The sequence below is a fragment of the Callionymus lyra genome, chromosome 3, assembly GCF_982586985.1.
Source record: "Callionymus lyra chromosome 3, fCalLyr1.hap1.1, whole genome shotgun sequence".
Taxonomy (NCBI): Eukaryota; Metazoa; Chordata; class Actinopteri; order Syngnathiformes; family Callionymidae; genus Callionymus; species Callionymus lyra.
In genome coordinates, this window is record NC_141820.1 from 4,746,341 (window position 1) to 4,768,395 (window position 22,055).

General features: G+C 44.6%; 1 protein-coding gene across 1 annotated transcript in view; it reads right to left on the bottom strand.

Moving 5' to 3' along the window:
• The window catches only part of cog5 (component of oligomeric golgi complex 5), a 94,192-nt gene that overhangs the window by 6,888 nt on the left and 65,249 nt on the right, over positions 1-22,055 (bottom strand). The window contains exons 9-15 of the mRNA XM_087786204.1: positions 21,384-21,496; positions 21,237-21,314; positions 17,696-17,777; positions 14,812-15,004; positions 13,715-13,876; positions 12,758-12,857; positions 12,534-12,644 (exon numbers count right to left, since the gene is read on the bottom strand). Of these exons, the coding sequence (XP_087642330.1) occupies positions 12,534-12,644; positions 12,758-12,857; positions 13,715-13,876; positions 14,812-15,004; positions 17,696-17,777; positions 21,237-21,314; positions 21,384-21,496 (839 nt within the window). The remainder of the gene's footprint in view (positions 1-12,533; positions 12,645-12,757; positions 12,858-13,714; positions 13,877-14,811; positions 15,005-17,695; positions 17,778-21,236; positions 21,315-21,383; positions 21,497-22,055) is intronic.

A 22,055-nucleotide genomic window follows, 5' to 3' on the forward strand; every position in this document is an offset into this window, starting at 1 on the left:
AACACAAGAGAACACACACATGTGTACGTTAACATCTACACAAACACAAGAGAACACACACATGTGTACGTTAACATCTACACAAACACAAGAGAAAACACACATGTGTACGTTAACATCTACACAAACACAAGAGAACACACACATGTGTACGTTAACATCTGCACAAACACAAGAGAACACACACATGTGTACATTAACATCTACACAAACACAAGAGAACACACACGTGTACATTAACATCTAAACAAACACAAGAGAACACACACATGTGTACATTAACATCTAAACAAACACAAGAGAACACACACATGTGTACATTAACATCTGCACAAACACAAGAGAACACACACATGTGTACATTAACATCTAAACAAACACAAGAGAACACACACATGTGTATGTTAACATCTGCACGACACACTTCTCGTGGTGCGTTCATGACACACTTCTCGTGGTGCGTTCATGACACACTTCTCGTGGTGCGTTCATGACACACTTCTCGCGGTGCGTTCACGACACACTTCTCGTGGTGCGTTCATGACACACTTCTCGTGGTGCGTTCATGACACACTTCTCGTGGTGCGTTCATGACACACTTCTCGCGGTGCGTTCACGACACACTTCTCGTGGTGCGTTCATGACACACTTCTCGTGGTGCGTTCATGACACACTTCTCGTGGTGCGTTCACGACACACTTCTCGCGGTGCGTTCATGACACACTTCTCGCGGTGCGTTCACGACACACTTCTCGTGGTGCGTTCATGACACACTTCTCGTGGTGCGTTCATGACACACTTCTCGCGGTGCGTTCACGACACACTTCTCGTGGTGCGTTCATGACACACTTCTCGTGGTGCGTTCACGACACACTTCTCGTGGTGCGTTCATGACACACTTCTCGCGGTGCGTTCACGACACACTTCTCGTGGTGCGTTCACGACACACTTCTCGTGGTGCGTTCACGACACACTTCTCGTGGTGCGTTCATGACACACTTCTCGCGGTGCGTTCACGACACACTTCTCGTGGTGCGTTCATGACACACTTCTCGCGGTGCGTTCACGACACTTCTCGTGGTGCGTTCATGACACACTTCTCGTGGTGCGTTCATGACACACTTCTCGCGGTGCGTTCACGACACACTTCTCGTGGTGCGTTCACGACACACTTCTCGTGGTGCGTTCATGACACACTTCTCGCGGTGCGTTCACGACACTTCTCGTGGTGGGTTCATGACACACTTCTCGTTGTGCGTTCATGACACACTTCTCGTGGTGCGTTCACGACACACTTCTCGTGGTGCGTTCATGACACACTTCTCGTGGTGCGTTCACGACACACTTCTCGTGGTGCGTTCACGACACACTTCTCGTGGTGCGTTCACGACACACTTCTCGTGGTGCGTTCACGACACACTTCTCGCGGTGCGTTCACGACACACTTCTCGTGGTGCGTTCACGACACACTTTTCGTGGTGCGTTCACGACACACTTGTCGTGGTGCGTTCACGACACACTTCTCGTGGTGCGTTCACGACACACTTCTCGTGGTGCGTTCACGACACACTTCTCGTGGTGCGTTCACGACACACTTTTCGTGGTGCGTTCACGACACACTTGTCGTGGTGCGTTCACGACACACTTCTCGCGGTGCGTTCACGACACACTTCTCGTGGTGCGTTCACGACACACTTTTCGTGGTGCGTTCACGACACACTTGTCGTGGTGCGTTCACGACACACTTCTCGCGGTGCGTTCATGACACACTTCTCGTGGTGCGTTCACGACACACTTTTCGTGGTGCGTTCACGACACACTTGTCGTGGTGCGTTCACGACACACTTCTCGCGGTGCGTTCACGACACACTTCTCGTGGTGCGTTCACGACACACTTTTCGTGGTGCGTTCACGACACACTTGTCGTGGTGCGTTCACGACACACTTCTCGCGGTGCGTTCACGACACACTTGTCGTGGTGCGTTCACGACACACTTCTCGCGGTGCGTTCACGACACACTTCTCGTGGTGCGTTCACGACACACTTTTCGTGGTGCGTTCACGACACACTTGTCGTGGTGCGTTCACGACACACTTCTCGTGGTGCGTTCACGACACACTTCTCGTGGTGCGTTCACGACACACTTCTCGTGGTGCGTTCACGACACACTTCTCGTGGTGCGTTCACGACACACTTTTCGTGGTGCGTTCACGACACACTTGTCGTGGTGCGTTCACGACACACTTCTCGCGGTGCGTTCACGACACACTTCTCGTGGTGCGTTCATGACACACTTCTCGCGGTGCGTTCATGACACACTTCTCGCGGTGCGTTCATGACACACTTTTCGTGGTGCGTTCATGACACACTTCTCGCGGTGCGTTCACGACACACTTCTCGTGGTGCGTTCACAACACACTTCTCGTTGTGCGTTCATGACACACTTCTCGTGGTGCGTTCACGACACACTTCTCGTGGTGCGTTCACGACACACTTCTCGTTGTGCGTTCACGACACACTTCTCGTTGTGCGTTCATGACACACTTCTCGTGGTGCGTTCACGACACACTTCTCGTTGTGCGTTCACGACACACTTCTCGTGGTGCGTTCACGACACACTTCTCGTGGTGCGTTCATGACACACTTCTCGTGGTGCGTTCACGACACTTCTCGTGGTGCGTTCATGACACACTTCTCGCGGTGCGTTCACGACACACTTCTCGTGGTGCGTTCATGACACACTTCTCGTGGTGCGTTCACGACACTTCTCGTGGTGCGTTCACGACACACTTCTCGCGGTGCGTTCACGACACACTTCTCGTGGTGCGTTCATGACACACTTCTCGCGGTGCGTTCACGACACACTTCTCGCGGTGCGTTCATGACACACTTCTCGTGGTGCGTTCACGACACACTTCTCGCGGTGCGTTCACGACACACTTCTCGCGGTGCGTTCACGACACAATTCTCGTGGTGCATTCATGACACACTTCTCGTGGTGCGTTCACAACACTTCTCGTGGTGCGTTCATGACACACTTCTCGCGGTGCGTTCACGACACACTTCTCGTGGTGCGTTCATGACACACTTCTCGTGGTGCGTTCATGACACACTTCTCGCGGTGCGTTCACGACACACTTCTCGCGGTGCGTTCATGACACACTTCTCGCGGTGCGTTCACGACACACTTCTCGTGGTGCGTTCATGACACACTTCTCGTGGTGCGTTCATGACACACTTCTCGCGGTGCGTTCACGACACACTTCTCGTGGTGCGTTCATGACACACTTCTCGCGGTGCGTTCACGACACACTTCTCGTGGTGCGTTCACGACACACTTCTCGTGGTGCGTTCACGACACACTTCTCGTGGTGCGTTCATGACACACTTCTCGCGGTGCGTTCACGACACACTTCTCGTGGTGCGTTCATGACACACTTCTCGCGGTGCGTTCACGACACTTCTCGTGGTGCGTTCATGACACACTTCTCGTGGTGCGTTCATGACACACTTCTCGCGGTGCGTTCACGACACTTCTCGTGGTGCGTTCACGACACACTTCTCGTGGTGCGTTCATGACACACTTCTCGCGGTGCGTTCACGACACTTCTCGTGGTGCGTTCATGACACACTTCTCGCGGTGCGTTCATGACACACTTCTCGTGGTGCGTTCACGACACTTCTCGTGGTGCGTTCATGACACACTTCTCGCGGTGCGTTCACGACACACTTCTCGTGGTGCGTTCATGACACACTTCTCGTGGTGCGTTCATGACACACTTCTCGCGGTGCGTTCACGACACTTCTCGTGGTGCGTTCATGACACACTTCTCGCGGTGCGTTCACGACACACTTCTCGTGGTGCGTTCATGACACACTTCTCGTGGTGCGTTCATGACACACTTCTCGCGGTGCGTTCACGACACACTTCTCGTGGTGCGTTCATGACACACTTCTCGCGGTGCGTTCACGACACACTTCCCGTGGTGCGTTCATGACACACTTCTCGCGGTGCGTTCACGACACACTTCTCGCGGTGCGTTCACGACACACTTCTCGTGGTGCGTTCACGACACACTTCTCGCGGTGCGTTCACGACACACTTCTCGTGGTGCGTTCATGACACACTTCTCGTGGTGCGTTCACAACACTTCTCGTGGTGCGTTCATGACACACTTCTCGCGGTGCGTTCACGACACACTTCTCGTGGTGCGTTCATGACACACTTCTCGTGGTGCGTTCACGACACACTTTTCGTGGTGCGTTCACGACACACTTTTCGTGGTGCGTTCACGACACACTTCTCGTGGTGCGTTCACGACACACTTCTCGCGGTGCGTTCACGACACACTTCTCGTGGTGCGTTCATGACACACTTCTCGCGGTGTGTTCACGACACACTTCTCGTGGTGCGTTCACGACACACTTCTCGTGGTGCGTTCACGACACACTTCTCGTGGTGCGTTCACGACACACTTTTCGTGGTGCGTTCATGACACACTTTTCGTGGTGCGTTCATGACACACTTCTCGCGATGCGTTCACGACACACTTCTCGTGGTGCGTTCACGACACACTTCTCGTTGTGCGTTCATGACACACTTCTCGTGGTGCGTTCACGACACACTTCTCGTGGTGCGTTCATGACACACTTCTCGTGGTGCGTTCACAACACTTCTCGTGGTGCGTTCATGACACACTTCTCGCGGTGCGTTCACGACACACTTTTCGTGGTGCGTTCACGACACACTTCTCGCGGTGCGTTCACGACACACTTCTCGCGGTGCGTTCACGACACACTTTTCGTGGTGCGTTCACGACACACTTCTCGCGGTGCGTTCACGACACACTTCTCGTGGTGCGTTCATGACACACTTCTCGCGGTGCGTTCACGACACACTTCTCGCGGTGCGTTCACGACACACTTTTCGTGGTGCGTTCATGACACACTTCTCGCGATGCGTTCACGACACACTTCTCGTGGTGCGTTCACGACACACTTCTCGTTGTGCGTTCATGACACACTTCTCGTGGTGCGTTCACGACACACTTCTCGTGGTGCGTTCATGACACACTTCTCGTGGTGCGTTCACAACACTTCTCGTGGTGCGTTCATGACACACTTCTCGTGGTGCGTTCACGACACACTTTTCGTGGTGCGTTCACGACACACTTCTCGTGGTGCGTTCACGACACACTTCTCGTGGTGCGTTCACGACACACTTTTCGTGGTGCGTTCATGACACACTTTTCGTGGTGCGTTCATGACACACTTCTCGCGGTGCGTTCATGACACACTTCTCGTTGTGCGTTCATGACACACTTCTCGTTGTGCGTTCATGACACACTTCTCGTGGTGCGTTCATGACACACTTCTCGCGGTGCGTTCATGACACACTTCTCGTGGTGCGTTCATGACACACTTCTCGTTGTGCGTTCATGACACACTTCTCGTTGTGCGTTCATGACACACTTCTCGTTGTGCGTTCATGACACACTTCTCGTGGTGGGTTCATGACACACTTCTCGTTGTGCGTTCATGACACACTTCTCGTGGTGCGTTCACGACACACTTCTCGTGGTGCGTTCACGACACACTTCTCGTTGTGCGTTCACGACACACTTCTCGTGGTGCGTTCATGACACACTTCTCGCGGTGCGTTCACGACACACTTCTCGCGGTGCGTTCATGACACACTTCTCGCGGTGCGTTCATGACACACTTCTCGCGGTGCGTTCATGACACACTTCTCGCGGTGCGTTCATGACACACTTCTCGTGGTGCGTTCATGACACACTTCTCGCGGTGCGTTCATGACACACTTCTCGCCGTGCGTTCATGACACACTTCTCGCGGTGCGTTCACGACACACTTCTCGTGGTGCGTTCATGACACACTTCTCGCGGTGTGTTCATGACACACTTCTCGCGGTGCGTTCACGACACACTTCTCGTGGTGCGTTCATGACACACTTCTCGCGGTGCGTTCACGACACACTTCTCGCGGTGCGTTCATGACACACTTCTCGCGGTGTGTTCATGACACACTTCTCGCGGTGCGTTCATGACACACTTCTCGTGGTGCGTTCATGACACACTTCTCGCGGTGCGTTCATGACACACTTCTCGCGGTGCGTTCACGACACACTTCTCGTTGTGCGTTCATGACACACTTCTCGCGGTGTGTTCATGACACACTTCTCGCGGTGCGTTCATGACACACTTCTCGTGGTGCGTTCATGACACACTTCTCGCGGTGCGTTCATGCTCATGACGAGCGGCTTCACCTCCATCACTCCAACACTCCCTGAACACACCACCTCAGCTTGACTGTTACCATGGTGACGACCTCTCTGGGTCAGACGTATCAGAACGCCCCGAGGCTGCTCTTGAACTCTGACCTTCTAACCACTCGAGCGTCACACACCTGGTCCAGAGTCTCAGGAGGAGAATCACCTGTCGACGAGTGTCAAGGTTGCCATGGAAACCAACCTCAGCAGTCCATGTTCTGACGAACATGACTTTAGTCTTGATGAGTGTTGTTGTTGATTCTAGGATAGTGATAGTGTAGTAACAAGTATATATGTGTAGTATTGTCCAGTACTTGACTCTGGTGTTGTGATAGTGTAGTAACAAGTATATATGTGTAGTATTGTCCAGTACTTGACTCTGGTGTTGTGATAGTGTAGTAACAAGTATATATGTGTAGTATTGTCCAGTACTTGACTCTGGTGTTGTGATAGTGTAGTAACAAGTATATATGTGTAGTATTGTCCAGTACTTGACTCTGGTGTTGTGATAGTGTAGTAACAAGTATGTATGTGTAGTATTGTCCAGTACTTGACTCTGGTGTTGTGATAGTGTAGTAACAAGTATATATGTGTAGTATTGTCCAGTACTTGACTCTGGTGATTTGATCGTGTAGTAACAAGTATATATGTGTAGTATTGTCCAGTACTTGACTCTGGTGTTGTGATAGTGTAGTAACAAGTATATATGTGTAGTATTGTCCAGTACTTGACTCTGGTGATTTGATCGTGTAGTAACAAGTATATATGTGTAGTATTGTCCAGTACTTGACTCTGGTGTTGTGATAGTGTAGTAACAAGTATATATGTGTAGTATTGTCCAGTACTTGACTCTGGTGTTATGATAGTGTAGTAACAAGTATATATGTGTAGTATTGTCCAGTACTTGACTCTGGTGTTATGATAGTGTAGTAACAAGTATATATGTGTAGTATTGTCCAGTACTTGACTCTGGTGTTGTGATAGTGTAGTAACAAGTATATACATGTAGTATTGTCCAGTACTTGACTCTGGTGTTGTGATAGTGTAGTAACAAGTATATATGTGTAGTATTGTCCAGTACTTGACTCTAGTGTTGTGATAGCGTAGTAACAAGTATATATGTGTAGTATTGTCCAGTACTTGACTCTGGTGTTGTGATAGTGTAGTAACAAGTATGTATGTGTAGTATTGTCCAGTACTTGACTCTGGTGTTGTGATAGTGTAGTAACAAGTATATATGTGTAGTATTGTCCAGTACTTGACTCTAGTGTTGTGATAGTGTAGTAACAAGTGTATATGTGTAGTATTGTCCAGTACTTGACTCTAGTGTTGTGATAGCATAGTAACAAGTATATATGTGTAGTATTGTCCAGTACTTGACTCTGGTGTTGTGATAGTGTAGTAACAAGTATATATGTGTAGTATTGTCCAGTACTTGACTCTGGTGTTGTGATAGTGTAGTAACAAGTATGTATGTGTAGTATTGTCCAGTACTTGACTCTGGTGTTGTGATAGTGTAGTAACAAGTATATATGTGTAGCATTGTCCAGTACTTGACTCTGGTGTTGTGATAGTGTAGTAACAAGTATATATGTGTAGTATTGTCCAGTACTTGACTCTGGTGTTGTGATAGTGTAGTAACAAGTATATATGTGTAGTATTGTCCAGTACTTGACTCTGGTGTTGTGATAGTGTAGTAACAAGTATATATGTGTAGTATTGTCCAGTACTTGACTCTGGTGTTGTGATAGTGTAGTAACAAGTATATATGTGTAGTATTGTCCAGTACTTGACTCTGGTGTTATGATAGTGTAGTAACAAGTATATATGTGTAGTATTGTCCAGTACTTGACTCTGGTGTTATGATAGTGTAGTAACAAGTATATATGTGTAGTATTGTCCAGTACTTGACTCTGGTGTTGTGATAGTGTAGTAACAAGTATATACATGTAGTATTGTCCAGTACTTGACTCTGGTGTTGTGATAGTGTAGTAACAAGTATATATGTGTAGTATTGTCCAGTACTTGACTCTAGTGTTGTGATAGCGTAGTAACAAGTATATATGTGTAGTATTGTCCAGTACTTGACTCTGGTGTTGTGATAGTGTAGTAACAAGTATGTATGTGTAGTATTGTCCAGTACTTGACTCTGGTGTTGTGATAGTGTAGTAACAAGTATATATGTGTAGTATTGTCCAGTACTTGACTCTAGTGTTGTGATAGTGTAGTAACAAGTGTATATGTGTAGTATTGTCCAGTACTTGACTCTAGTGTTGTGATAGCATAGTAACAAGTATATATGTGTAGTATTGTCCAGTACTTGACTCTGGTGTTGTGATAGTGTAGTAACAAGTATATATGTGTAGTATTGTCCAGTACTTGACTCTGGTGTTGTGATAGTGTAGTAACAAGTATGTATGTGTAGTATTGTCCAGTACTTGACTCTGGTGTTGTGATAGTGTAGTAACAAGTATATATGTGTAGCATTGTCCAGTACTTGACTCTGGTGTTGTGATAGTGTAGTAACAAGTATATATGTGTAGTATTGTCCAGTACTTGACTCTGGTGTTGTGATAGTGTAGTAACAAGTATATATGTGTAGTATTGTCCAGTACTTGACTCTGGTGTTGTGATAGTGTAGTAACAAGTATATATGTGTAGTATTGTCCAGTACTTGACTCTGGTGTTGTGAAAGTGTAGTAACAAGTATATATGTATATTGTATTTTTTTTTTTTTAGCTGTGGAGGACGTAACGACTGCTGCCCTCTAGAGGCCGGAGGTTTAAATGCAACACAGAAATATACAAATGCATTCAACTGTATCCTCTCGTCCTCAGTCATCCTTTTAACTAGAACACAGTGTAGGTCTGTTTGATTTCACTACAAACTGTTTTTTTTCTCTTTGGAAAGATTCAGGTAAAAAAAAAGAAGAAAAAAGTTAAATTAAAACCAAAAACATCAGGTTTTATTCAAGAACTGACTTTAAATGATCAACTTGTTCTTCAAAAAACACATTAATATGAATTAAAAGGTATTTGTTCACATGTTTCTCTCTGGACTGAAGAAGGATCTCAAACCATGGCTTCCATTGAAACACCAACACAATGACACGTGTGTGTACGTGTGTGTACGTGTGTGTACGTGTGTGTACATGTGTGTACGTGTGTGTACGTGTGTGTACGTGTGTGTACTTGTGTGTGTACTTGTGTGTGTACTTGTGTGTGTACGTGTGTGTACGTGTGTGTACGTGTGTGTACATGTGTGTACATGTGTGTACGTGTGTGTACGTGTGTGTACGTGTGTGTACGTGTGTGTACGTGTGTGTACGTGTGTGTACGTGTGTGTACATGTGTGTGTACGTGTGTGTACATGTGTGTACATGTGTGTACATGTGTGTACATGTGTGTACATGTGTGTACATGTGTGTACATGTGTGTACGTGTGTGTACGTGTGTGTACGTGTGTGTACGTGTGTGTACATGTGTGTACATGTGTGTACGTGTGTGTACGTGTGTGTACGTGTGTGTACATGTGTGTACATGTGTGTACATGTGTGTACATGTGTGTACATGTGTGTACGTGTGTGTACGTGTGTGTACATGTGTGTACATGTGTGTACATGTGTGTACGTGTGTGTACTTGTGTGTACGTGTGTGTACGTGTGTGTACATGTGTGTACATGTGTGTACATGTGTGTACATATGTGTATGTGTGTGTACATGTGTGTACATGTGTGTACATGTGTGTACATGTGTGTACATGTGTGTACATGTGTGTACATGTGTGTACATGTGTGTACGTGTTTGTACGTGTGTGTACATGTGTGTACATGTGTGTACATGTGTGTACATGTGTGTACATGTGTGTACATGTGTGTACATGTGTGTATGTGTGTGTACATGTGTGTACATGTGTGTACATGTGTGTACGTGTGTGTACATGTGTGTACATGTGTGTACATGTGTGTACATGTGTGTACATGTGTGTACGTGTGTGTACGTGTGTGTACATGTGTGTACATGTGTGTACATGTGTGTACATGTGTGTACATGTGTGTACGTGTGTGTACATGTGTGTACATGTGTGTACATGTGTGTACATGTGTGTACGTGTGTGTACATGTGTGTACATGTGTGTACGTGTGTGTACATGTGTGTACATGTGTGTACGTGTGTGTACATGTGTGTACATGTGTGTACATGTGTGTACATGTGTGTACATGTGTGTACATGTGTGTACGTGTGTGTACATGTGTGTACATGTGTGTACGTGTGTGTACGTGTGTGTACATGTGTGTACATGTGTGTACGTGTGTGTACATGTGTGTACATGTGTGTACATGTGTGTACGTGTGTGTACATGTGTGTACATGTGTGTACATGTGTGTACGTGTGTGTACATGTGTGTACATGTGTGTACGTGTGTGTACATGTGTGTACATGTGTGTACGTGTGTGTACGTGTGTACGTGTGTACGTGTGTGTACGTGTGTGTACGTGTGTGTACGTGTGTGTACGTGTGTGTACATGTGTGTACATGTGTGTACATATGTGTATGTGTGTGTACATGTGTGTACATGTGTGTACATATGTGTATGTGTGTGTACATGTGTGTACATGTGTGTACATGTGTGTACGTGTGTGTACATGTGTGTACGTGTGTGTACATGTGTGTACATGTGTGTACATGTGTGTACATGTGTGTACATGTGTGTACATGTGTGTACATGTGTGTACATGTGTGTACATGTGTGTACGTGTGTGTACGTGTGTGTACATGTGTGTACATGTGTGTACATGTGTGTACATGTGTGTACATGTGTGTACGTGTGTGTACATGTGTGTACATGTGTGTACATGTGTGTACATGTGTGTACATGTGTGTACGTGTGTGTACGTGTGTGTACATGTGTGTACATGTGTGTACGTGTGTGTACATGTGTGTACATGTGTGTACGTGTGTGTACATGTGTGTACATGTGTGTACATGTGTGTACGTGTGTGTACATGTCTGTACATGTGTGTACATGTGTGTACGTGTGTGTACATGTGTGTACATGTGTGTACATGTGTGTACGTGTGTGTACATGTGTGTACATGTGTGTACATGTGTGTACGTGTGTGTACATGTGTGTACATGTGTGTACATGTGTGTACATGTGTGTACGTGTGTGTACATGTGTGTACATGTGTGTACATGTGTGTACGTGTGTGTACATGTGTGTACATGTGTGTACATGTGTGTACGTGTGTGTAAATGTGTGTACATGTGTGTACATGTGTGTACGTGTGTGTACGTGTGTGTACGTGTGTGTACGTGTGTGTACATGTGTGTACATGTGTGTACATGTGTGTACGTGTGTGTAAGTGTGTACGTGTGTGTACGTGTGTGTACGTGTGTGTACATGTGTGTACATGTGTGTACGTGTGTGTAAGTGTGTACGTGTGTGTACGTGTGTGTACGTGTGTGTACGTGTGTGTACGTGTGTGTACGTGTGTGTACATGTGTGTACATGTGTGTACATGTGTGTACGTGTGTGTACATGTGTGTACATGTGTGTACGTGTGTGTACATGTGTGTACGTGTGTGTACATGTGTGTACGTGTGTGTACGTGTGTGTACATGTGTGTACATGTGTGTACATGTGTGTACATGTGTGTACATGTGTGTACATGTGTGTACATGTGTGTACATGTGTGTACATGTGTGTACATGTGTGTACGTGTGTGTACGTGTGTGTACATGTGTGTACATGTGTGTACATGTGTGTACATGTGTGTACATGTGTGTACGTGTGTGTACATGTGTGTACGTGTGTGTACGTGTGTGTACATGTGTGTACATGTGTGTACATGTGTGTACATGTGTGTACATGTGTGTACGTGTGTGTACGTGTGTGTACGTGTGTGTACGTGTGTGTACATGTGTGTACATGTGTGTACATGTGTGTACATGTGTGTACGTGTGTGTACATGTGTGTACGTGTGTGTACGTGTGTGTACGTGTGTGTACGTGTGTGTACATGTGTGTACATGTGTGTACGTGTGTGTACGTGTGTGTACGTGTGTGTACGTGTGTGTACATGTGTGTACGTGTGTGTACATGTGTGTACATGTGTGTACATGTGTGTACATGTGTGTACATGTGTGTACATGTGTGTACATGTGTGTACATGTGTGTACATGTGTGTACATGTGTGTACATGTGTGTACAGAGAGGTCACTGACCAAGAGCTTCATCCTACCTTCACCACAGCCTGCTGGAGTCGGTGCAGAGAGTTGACCACAGAGATGTTCCTCCTCTGACCTTCAGTGAGAGAACCGATCACCTGAGAGGCGTCACCCTGAGTGCACAGCTGGAGAGAAGAGGTCATGACCTGATGAACCCTCTGGTGTGGGTGTGCGTGTGTGTGTGTGTGTGTGTGTGTGTGTGTGTGTGCACGACAAACAAGAACACAAACACACTCACCAGTTGCTCCGACTTCACACAGAAAAGTTGAACCGTCTTAGCAGCGTTTTTAGCGACAGAAAGAGCCAAGAGTGAGTCGATGGAAGCGACGTTCAGTTCACTGAGGAGAGAGAAGATGTGTGTCAGTATATATGTGTGATACTGTACACACTTGTACACACATCTACACACTTGTACACACTTGTACACACACATACACTTACACACATGTACACACACGTAGACACTTGTGCACACACATGCACACACGTACACACTTGTACACACATCTACACACTTGTACACACACATACACTTACACACATGTACACACGTAGACACTTGTGCACACACATGCACACACATACACACTTGTACACACACATACACTTACACACATGTACACACACGTAGACACTTGTGCACACACATACACACTTGTACACACATCTACACACTTGTACACACACATACACTTACACACATGTACACACACGTAGACACTTGTGCACACACATGCACACATACACACACATACACTTACACACATGTACACACACGTAGACACTTGTGCACACACATGCACACACTTACACACATCTGCACACTTGTGCACACACGTACACACATGTACACACACATACACTTACACACTTGTACACACATGTACACACACGTAGACACTTGTGCACACACGTGCACACACGTACACACACATACACACTTGTACACACTTGTACACACATGTATCGATATTTTCTTAAACTCAAACAAATAAATATCACATGACAAAGGCATGTGTGTATTCATCTACTCACTCTCCGTGAGTATTTGAAGGTGTGTGTCTGCAGGTGAGAGTGTGTTACTGTATGTCCAGTACAGTTGTGTTGTTACTAAACCAAGTGTGTTTTACACAGAAGATAAAAAAAAGATGTTTGTAGCGACACACGTGTATAAAGTTCCCAGCAGCCTCTGCACCTGCTGATGGTCTTGATGATGCTGTCCAGCTCGTCGTTGGACGGAGGGTTCCGGCCCCCCATGGGGAACACCAGGTTGATGGGGTCGAACAGGCGCGACAGAGACTTGGACAGGTAGGCGGACTCGTACGGCTGCAGGGAGTCTTTCAGGGCTTTTTCAGGGCTACGGGTCAAACACATGTAGCTTAGCATAGTTTAGCTTAGCTTAGCGTAGCTTTGTATAGCATAGCCTAGCATAGCATAGCTTTGTATAGCGTAGCATAGCGTAGAGTAGCATAGCATAGCATAGTAAGCTTTGTATAGCATAGCATAGCTTTGTATAGCGTAGCGTAGAGTAGCATAGCATAGCATAGCATAGCATAGCATGGCATAGCGTAGCATAGCATAGCATAGCATAGCATAGCATAGCATAGCATAGCATAGCATAGCATAGCATAGCATAGCTTGCTATTGAATTATGATATCATTTTACTTCCGAATACTTCAACTGAAAAACAATGATAACATAAATACATGCAAATAGAAAACATTTTTAAAAAATGTAATTAATTATGAAAATAATTCCTTAAAATAAACAAAATAAAATGTACTGGTATATAGCTTATATTACGTGATTACTAGCAAATAATACAACGTTATACAATTTATTTTCTGTGAAACACACTTAACTAAAAATATTGTGATATCGTATGTCGTTTATTTCCAAGCGTTTAATTATAATATTGAATAATTAAGTTCAATAGATTCTACATTGAATGGTTTGTATTGAATTATTGAAATTCAACATTTTTAAAATGAGTGATTTTATATATAATAGCTTGATATTCATATTTAAATAATACAAAAATAAACGTAATATTATGTTATTATTCGTTTTTTTAAATTTGTAGCCTTTTAAATTAATTAAACATTATATTTCGGTAAAAAGTTTGAAATGCGTTAAAGAAAAACAACATTTTATTAAATATACTTTTAACATTTTAAGTGTTAAATACGTAGAATTCATACATTAAAGCATCAGTTCAAGGTCATGTGACCAGAGGTTGTCGTCTCTGACTGGAGCGTTCTTAAGGTCACGAGGTCAAAGGTCAAACTCACTTATAGTCCTGTTTGCCGCTCGTGAACAGGTCCAGACCGTCCGACTCCGAGCCGTCCGGGGCGATGTCGGCTCCTCCCGTCAGCGCCCCCTGCAGGCTGCAGCTGTACTGCTGCAGGCGGCGCCACAGCTCGTTGTAGAGGCGCAGCAGTTTGGGGAACTCTCCCTCGAACGCCTGCTTCAGGAACGACGAGGCTGAGGGACGGAGAGCAGATGTTTATTTGTATCCTCTCGTCCTCAGTCATCATTCTTCCTTTAGATGCAAAGGACGTAATGACGCCGCCATCTAGAGGCCGGACGTTTAATTGCAGCACAGAAATGAGACAAACACACATGTACACACTTGTACATATATTTACACACGTACACACACGTACACACACACGTACACACACGTACACACTTGTACACACACATACACACACGTACACACACGTACACACACACGTACACACACGTACACACACGTACACACTTGTACACACACATACACACTTGTACACACACGTACACACACGTACACACACGTACACACACGTACTCACTTGTACACACACATACACACTTGTACACACACATACACACACACGTACACACTTGTACACACACGTACACACACCCGTTCACACACGTACACACTTGTACACACCCATACACACTTGTACACACATGTACACACACACGTACACACACTTGTTCACACACATACACACTTGTTCACACACTTGTATATACATGTAAGTAAGTAAGTAAGTAATATTTATTTATATAGAGCTTTTACAGACCAGGGTCACAAAGTGCTTAAACAATCAAAACAATACTCAATAAAGTACATACTTTAAAGATCAAGATAATACTGAGAACACAACAGGAGTTCCAGAAAATCAAGGAAAAGCCTGAACAAATAAAAACACACGTACACACATGTACACACTTGTACACACCTGTACACACTTGTTCACACACATACACACTTTTACACACACGAACACACTTGTACACACACGTACACACTTGTATACACACGTACACACACTTACACACACGTACACACAGGTACACAATTGTTCACACACTTGTACACACACTTGTACACACTTAATTCAATCCAAATGTATCATTTCAACCCAGAGTGAAAAACATTGAATTTAGACAATTATTTGTTTACTTTTTTAATGAGTATATCAAACTGTGTGTTTAAAACTAATTCATTAAAGTATTCTTGAAAACAATCTAATTCAACCTTTCAATAAACAGAATTTTTTTTAATAATAAACCTGCTTAAATACAACAACATTAAAAAAGCAGAATAATGATTAATATTTTAAATAGTTGAACGTGTGGAACACTATAGAGTGATGTCATCAGTGATGTCATCAGTGATGTCATCAGTTACCTAACGATGACATCACTAGAGAGGAAGAAACTACAGTTGTGTAGAATCTAAAGTATTTCAGGAGAATCTAAATCCGTCTCTTCTCACTTCCATGAGGCGTCTCTGGAAATACTGACGCCTCCATATGTCCTGTGAGCCTGTGAAGAGAACTTTACTGTGAAGGTTTGTCGCTACACAAACATGTACTTTTAGTGACGACAACGTGACGCTCCTCCCATGATGCAACACTAACAGACTCAGGGACTCATTCCTCGTGTTATTGGATTCATTCTGAGCATTTGTTTCTTTATTATTCAATGTAATGAAGTTGTATTAAAAAAAAAGGTTGTTTTGATTCTTTTTTTAAATTTTTCAATAGAGTTACTTCAAAACAAAAAAATGTAGTTTTTTATATTATTGAAAACATTTATTTTGATCGAAGTACATTTATTAGGACTGAGCTTTAAACTACAACATGATTTTATAATAAAGCAGGAACGTGATCAACCTTTACTTAGTTGAGATGTAATTGTAGGTATCCCTTGTGTTATCTCAGGGTCAGAGAGACCCAGACGCTTGAAAACGTGTTTGTGTTATCCTTTGTCAAGGTGAACAACCTCCAGCACTGCATGTGTATTTACGGGAGCCAGGGAGGTCGTTGACCTTGACCCAGAGATAACACAAGGGATACCTAAAAACAAATTTGTTTTCGGGCCTCCGGGTCTCTTTGACCCAGAGATAACACAAGGGATACCTAAAAACAAATTTGTTTTCGGGCCTTCGGGTCACTTTGACCCTGAGATAACACAAGGGATACCTAAAACACATTTTGTTTTCGGGCCTTCGGGTCACTTTGACCGTGAGAAGACACAAGGGATACCTAAAACACATTTGTTTTCGTGCCTTCGGGTCACTTTGACCCTGAGATGACACAAGTGTTAAAGTGGGCAGAAAAAATGAACACACAATATGTAACCAATGAAATCACTTCAATGAAATGTATTATATTATAGGATTATATATACTTTATCTTTGTATTATAATGTTGTGAACCAGTTCAATCAGACCCACAGACTCACAGACCCACAGACTCTCAGACCCTCAGACTCTCAGACCCACAGACCCTCAGACCCACAGACTCACAGACCCACAGACTCACAGACCCACAGACTCACAGACCCACAGACTCACAGACCCACAGACTCACAGACCCACAGACTCACAGACCCACAGACTCACAGACCCTCAGACTCTCAGACCCTCAGACTCTCAGACCCTCAGACTCTCAGACTCTCAGACCCACAGACCCACAGACCCACAGACCCTCAGACCCTCAGACTCTCAGACCCACAGACCCACAGACCCACAGACCCTCAGACCCTCAGACCCTCAGACCCACAGACTCTCAGACTCTCAGACCCTCAGACCCTCAGACTCTCAGACCCACAGACTCACAGACCCACAGACCCTCAGACTCTCAGACCCACAGACCCACAGACCCACAGACTCACCCTCTGTTGCCTTGTGGAACTGCAGACTCAGTGAGCTGGTGACGTCGCTCCAGAAGGAGAAAAGAATGTCCTGCTGTCCGTCCTGAAGACATGTTTGAACGTTTTATGTTTGTGTAAAAGAAACGTTTTTTTTTATTCAATTTGGAAGAAATACATATTGAACCTTTAAATAATATTTGTGTGAATGCTGAAGACACTTATACTACTAATTCTACTACAACTTTTACTACTTATACTTCTTCTATAGATTTTTCTACTTATACTTATAATACTTCTACTACTACGTTTACTAACTATACTTATACTACTACTTATAGTGCATCTTTTTCTTCTTATACTTATAATACTACTACTACTTCTACTACTACGTTTACTAACTATACTTATACTACTACTTATAGTGCATCTTTTTCTACTTCTACTTATACTACTACTATTTCTACGTATACTACAAACTCTACTACTACTTTTACTAACTAACTAAACTTATACTATTTTTTATTAAGTATTGTTTTGATTGTTTAAGCGCTTTGTGACCCTGGCTATATAAATACTAATTACTTACTTACATACTACTAATTCTACTACTACATTTGCAAACTATGCGCAAATAAACGTGTTCATTTTGAAAATATTCGATGTTTTTAAATTCAATTTGTAATTAATTATTGTTAGAAATACACATTGAACCTTTAAATAACCAAATGATTCAATGGAATAATAAAAAATAATAATAAAAAAGGTACATGTTGTTAAGCAGTATTAGTATTCGGTGACATCAGTGAAGTGTTGCTGATGTTGTTTTACATGAAGCAGCTTCTCCTCCAGTCTCAGGTTTTCATCCGTGATGTTAAAAATACTTGATTCTCTCATGATTCATCCTCGTGGCATTTATCTGTCGTCTCTCCTGGAACCTGCTCGTGCAGAACTCCAGAAGAAAGGAAATCAGAAGAAAAAAAACGCTTCCCTCGGTCAAGAGCTCGTAACAAACACCGACAGTCAGAAGTGATGCTGCCAGAGAAGCTTTCCAGGCATATCATTATTTCTCCGCCTCACACCTCCATCTCTGGGTAATTGGTGAGAGCTTTGTCGCCATGGTAACTGACCAACTTAGGTACGACTGTGGAGACTTGACGGGCTGTTGTCGGGTTTAGACACTTGTCCATGATCGTACTAATGTGACATCGTAGCGCGACGGCGTAACGCGACATTGTGACATCGTAAGGTGACATCGTAAGGTGACATCGTAAGGTGACATCGTAAGGTGACATCGTAAGGTGACATCGTAAGGTGACATCGTAAGGTGACATCGTAACGTGACATCGTAACGTGACATCATAACGTGACATCGTAACGCGACATTGTGACATCGTAACGCGACATTGTGACATCGTAACGCGAAGTTGTAATGCGACGTTGTAATGCGACGTTGTAATGCGACGTTGTAATGCGACGTTGTAATGCGACATTGTGACATCGTAAGGTGACATCGTAAGGTGACATCGTAAGGTGACATCGTAAGGTGACATCGTAAGGTGACATCGTAAGGTGACATCGTAAGGTGACATCGTAAGGTGACATCGTAAGGTGACATCGTAACGTGACATTGTGACATCGTAACGCGACATTGTGACATCGTAACGCGACGTTGTAATGCGACGTTGTAATGCGACGTTGTAATGCGACGTTGTAATGCGACGTTGTAATGCGACGTTGTAATGCGACGTTGTAATGCGACGTTGTAATGCGACATTGTGACATCGTAAGGTGACATCGTAAGGTGACATCGTAAGGTGACATCGTAAGGTGACATCGTAAGGTGACATCGTAAGGTGACATCGTAACGTGACATCGTAACGCGACATTGTGACATCGTAACGCGACATTGTGACATCGTAACGCGACGTTGTAATGCGACGTTGTAATGCGACGTTGTAATGCGACGTTGTAATGCGACGTTGTAATGCGACGTTGTAATGCGACGTTGTAATGCGACATTGTGACATCGTAAGGTGACATCGTAAGGTGACATCGTAAGGTGACATCGTAAGGTGACATCGTAAGGTGACATCGTAAGGTGACATCGTAAGGTGACATCGTAACGTGACATCATAACGTGACATCGTAACGCGACATTGTGACATCGTAACGCGACATTGTGACATCGTAACGCGACGTTGTAATGCGACGTTGTAATGCGACGTTGTAATGCGACGTTGTAATGCGACGTTGTAATGCGACGTTGTAATGCGACATTGTGACATCGTAAGGTGACATCGTAAGGTGACATCGTAAGGTGACATCGTAAGGTGACATCGTAAGGTGACATCGTAACGTGACATCGTAACGTGACATCGTAACGTGACATCGTAACGTGACATCGTAACGTGACATCATAACGTGACATCGTAACGTGACATCGTAAGGTGACATCGTAAGGTGACATCGTAAGGTGACATCGTAACGTGACATCGTAACGTGACATCGTAACGTGACATCGTAACGTGACATCGTAACGTGACATCGTAACGCGACATTGTGACATCGTAACGCGACATTGTGACATCGTAACGCGACGTTGTAATGCGAAGTTGTAATGCGACGTTGTAATGCGACGTTGTAATGCGACATTGTGACATCGTAAGGTGACATCGTAAGGTGACATCGTAAGGTGACATCGTAAGGTGACATCGTAAGGTGACATCGTAAGGTGACATCGTAAGGTGACATCGTAAGGTGACATCGTAACGTGACATCGTAACGTGACATCGTAACGCGACATTGTGACATCGTAACGCGACATTGTGACATCGTAACGCGACGTTGTAATGCGACGTTGTAATGCGACGTTGTAATGCGACGTTGTAATGCGACATTGTGACATCGTAAGGTGACATCGTAAGGTGACATCGTAAGGTGACATCGTAAGGTGACATCGTAAGGTGACATCGTAAGGTGACATCGTAAGGTGACATCGTAAGGTGACATCGTAACGTGACATCGTAACGTGACATCATAACGTGACATCGTAACGCGACATTGTGACATCGTAACGCGACATTGTGACATCGTAACGCGACGTTGTAATGCGACGTTGTAATGCGACGTTGTAATGCGACATTGTGACATCGTAAGGTGACATCGTAAGGTGACATCGTAAGGTGACATCGTAAGGTGACATCGTAAGGTGACATCGTAAGGTGACATCGTAAGGTGACATCGTAACGTGACATCGTAACGCGACATTGTGACATCGTAACGCGACATTGTGACATCGTAACGCGACGTTGTAATGCGACGTTGTAATGCGACGTTGTAATGCGACATTGTGACATCGTAAGGTGACATCGTAAGGTGACATCGTAAGGTGACATCGTAACGTGACATCGTAACGTGACATCGTAACGTGACATTTCTACTCTCATGTCGACTAATGTTGATTATTTTCAGAGTACTCTTTTTAGAGTCATGGTCATTGTTCATTTTAATGTAGTGACTGGAGCTCAGTCGTCCAAAAAGACACTGGACCCCACTGACCCACCTTGACGATCTCGTCGATGAAGCAGACGTGAGTGACAGGGTCTCTCTTCTTCATCAGGACCTTCTGCAGGTGCTGCACCTGAACCAGAAACACCACCAGAGACTCAGACGTATGGAAGCGGCTGGTGTTTGTTATTAAGGTCCGTACCTGTCTGCACGCCGCACAGATCTGGTCCATCAGCTTCTCCAGGTTGGTCCACAGGGCGGCTCGGAAGGCTGCGCTGCCTCCTGGGGTGGGCAGCACCGCTCGGCCCGGAGCACCTGGAGAGAACCTTCAGTTAATGATGGTCTGGTTGATGCTCCATCTCTATCGAGTCTGGCTCTGCTCAAAGATTCTGCCTGTTGAAAGGAAGTTTTCTTCGCCGCTGTGGCTCATCGAGTTTTTATCTTATGAAGGGAAACTGTGATCCTCGATGATACGACAATTTCAAGTTGGATTGAAAGGTACTTGAAGTCTTTTATGCGAGGAAAGCGTTGAGAAAACAACTTTGTTCCACTTTTAGAAGTATAAACGTATCGCTGTCTGGACGGTTCTCTCTCCTGGCATCTGGCTGAAGGTTCCGCAGCATCTGCTGCAGAACAGAAAGATTTGGAAACAGTTTCTTTCCTGACCATCTGACTGCTGAATGAAGATATTACTTGAGCTATTTAAAATATTATGTATTATTCTAATTATAGAATATTAGCACTATTGTTGACTTACTTGTATTTATACTTTATATACATTAATTATTATATGCAATATTTATAATGTTATTCATTTATTCTGTTTATACTATATTGCACTATTTTTAACTTATTAATATTAATATTATTACTT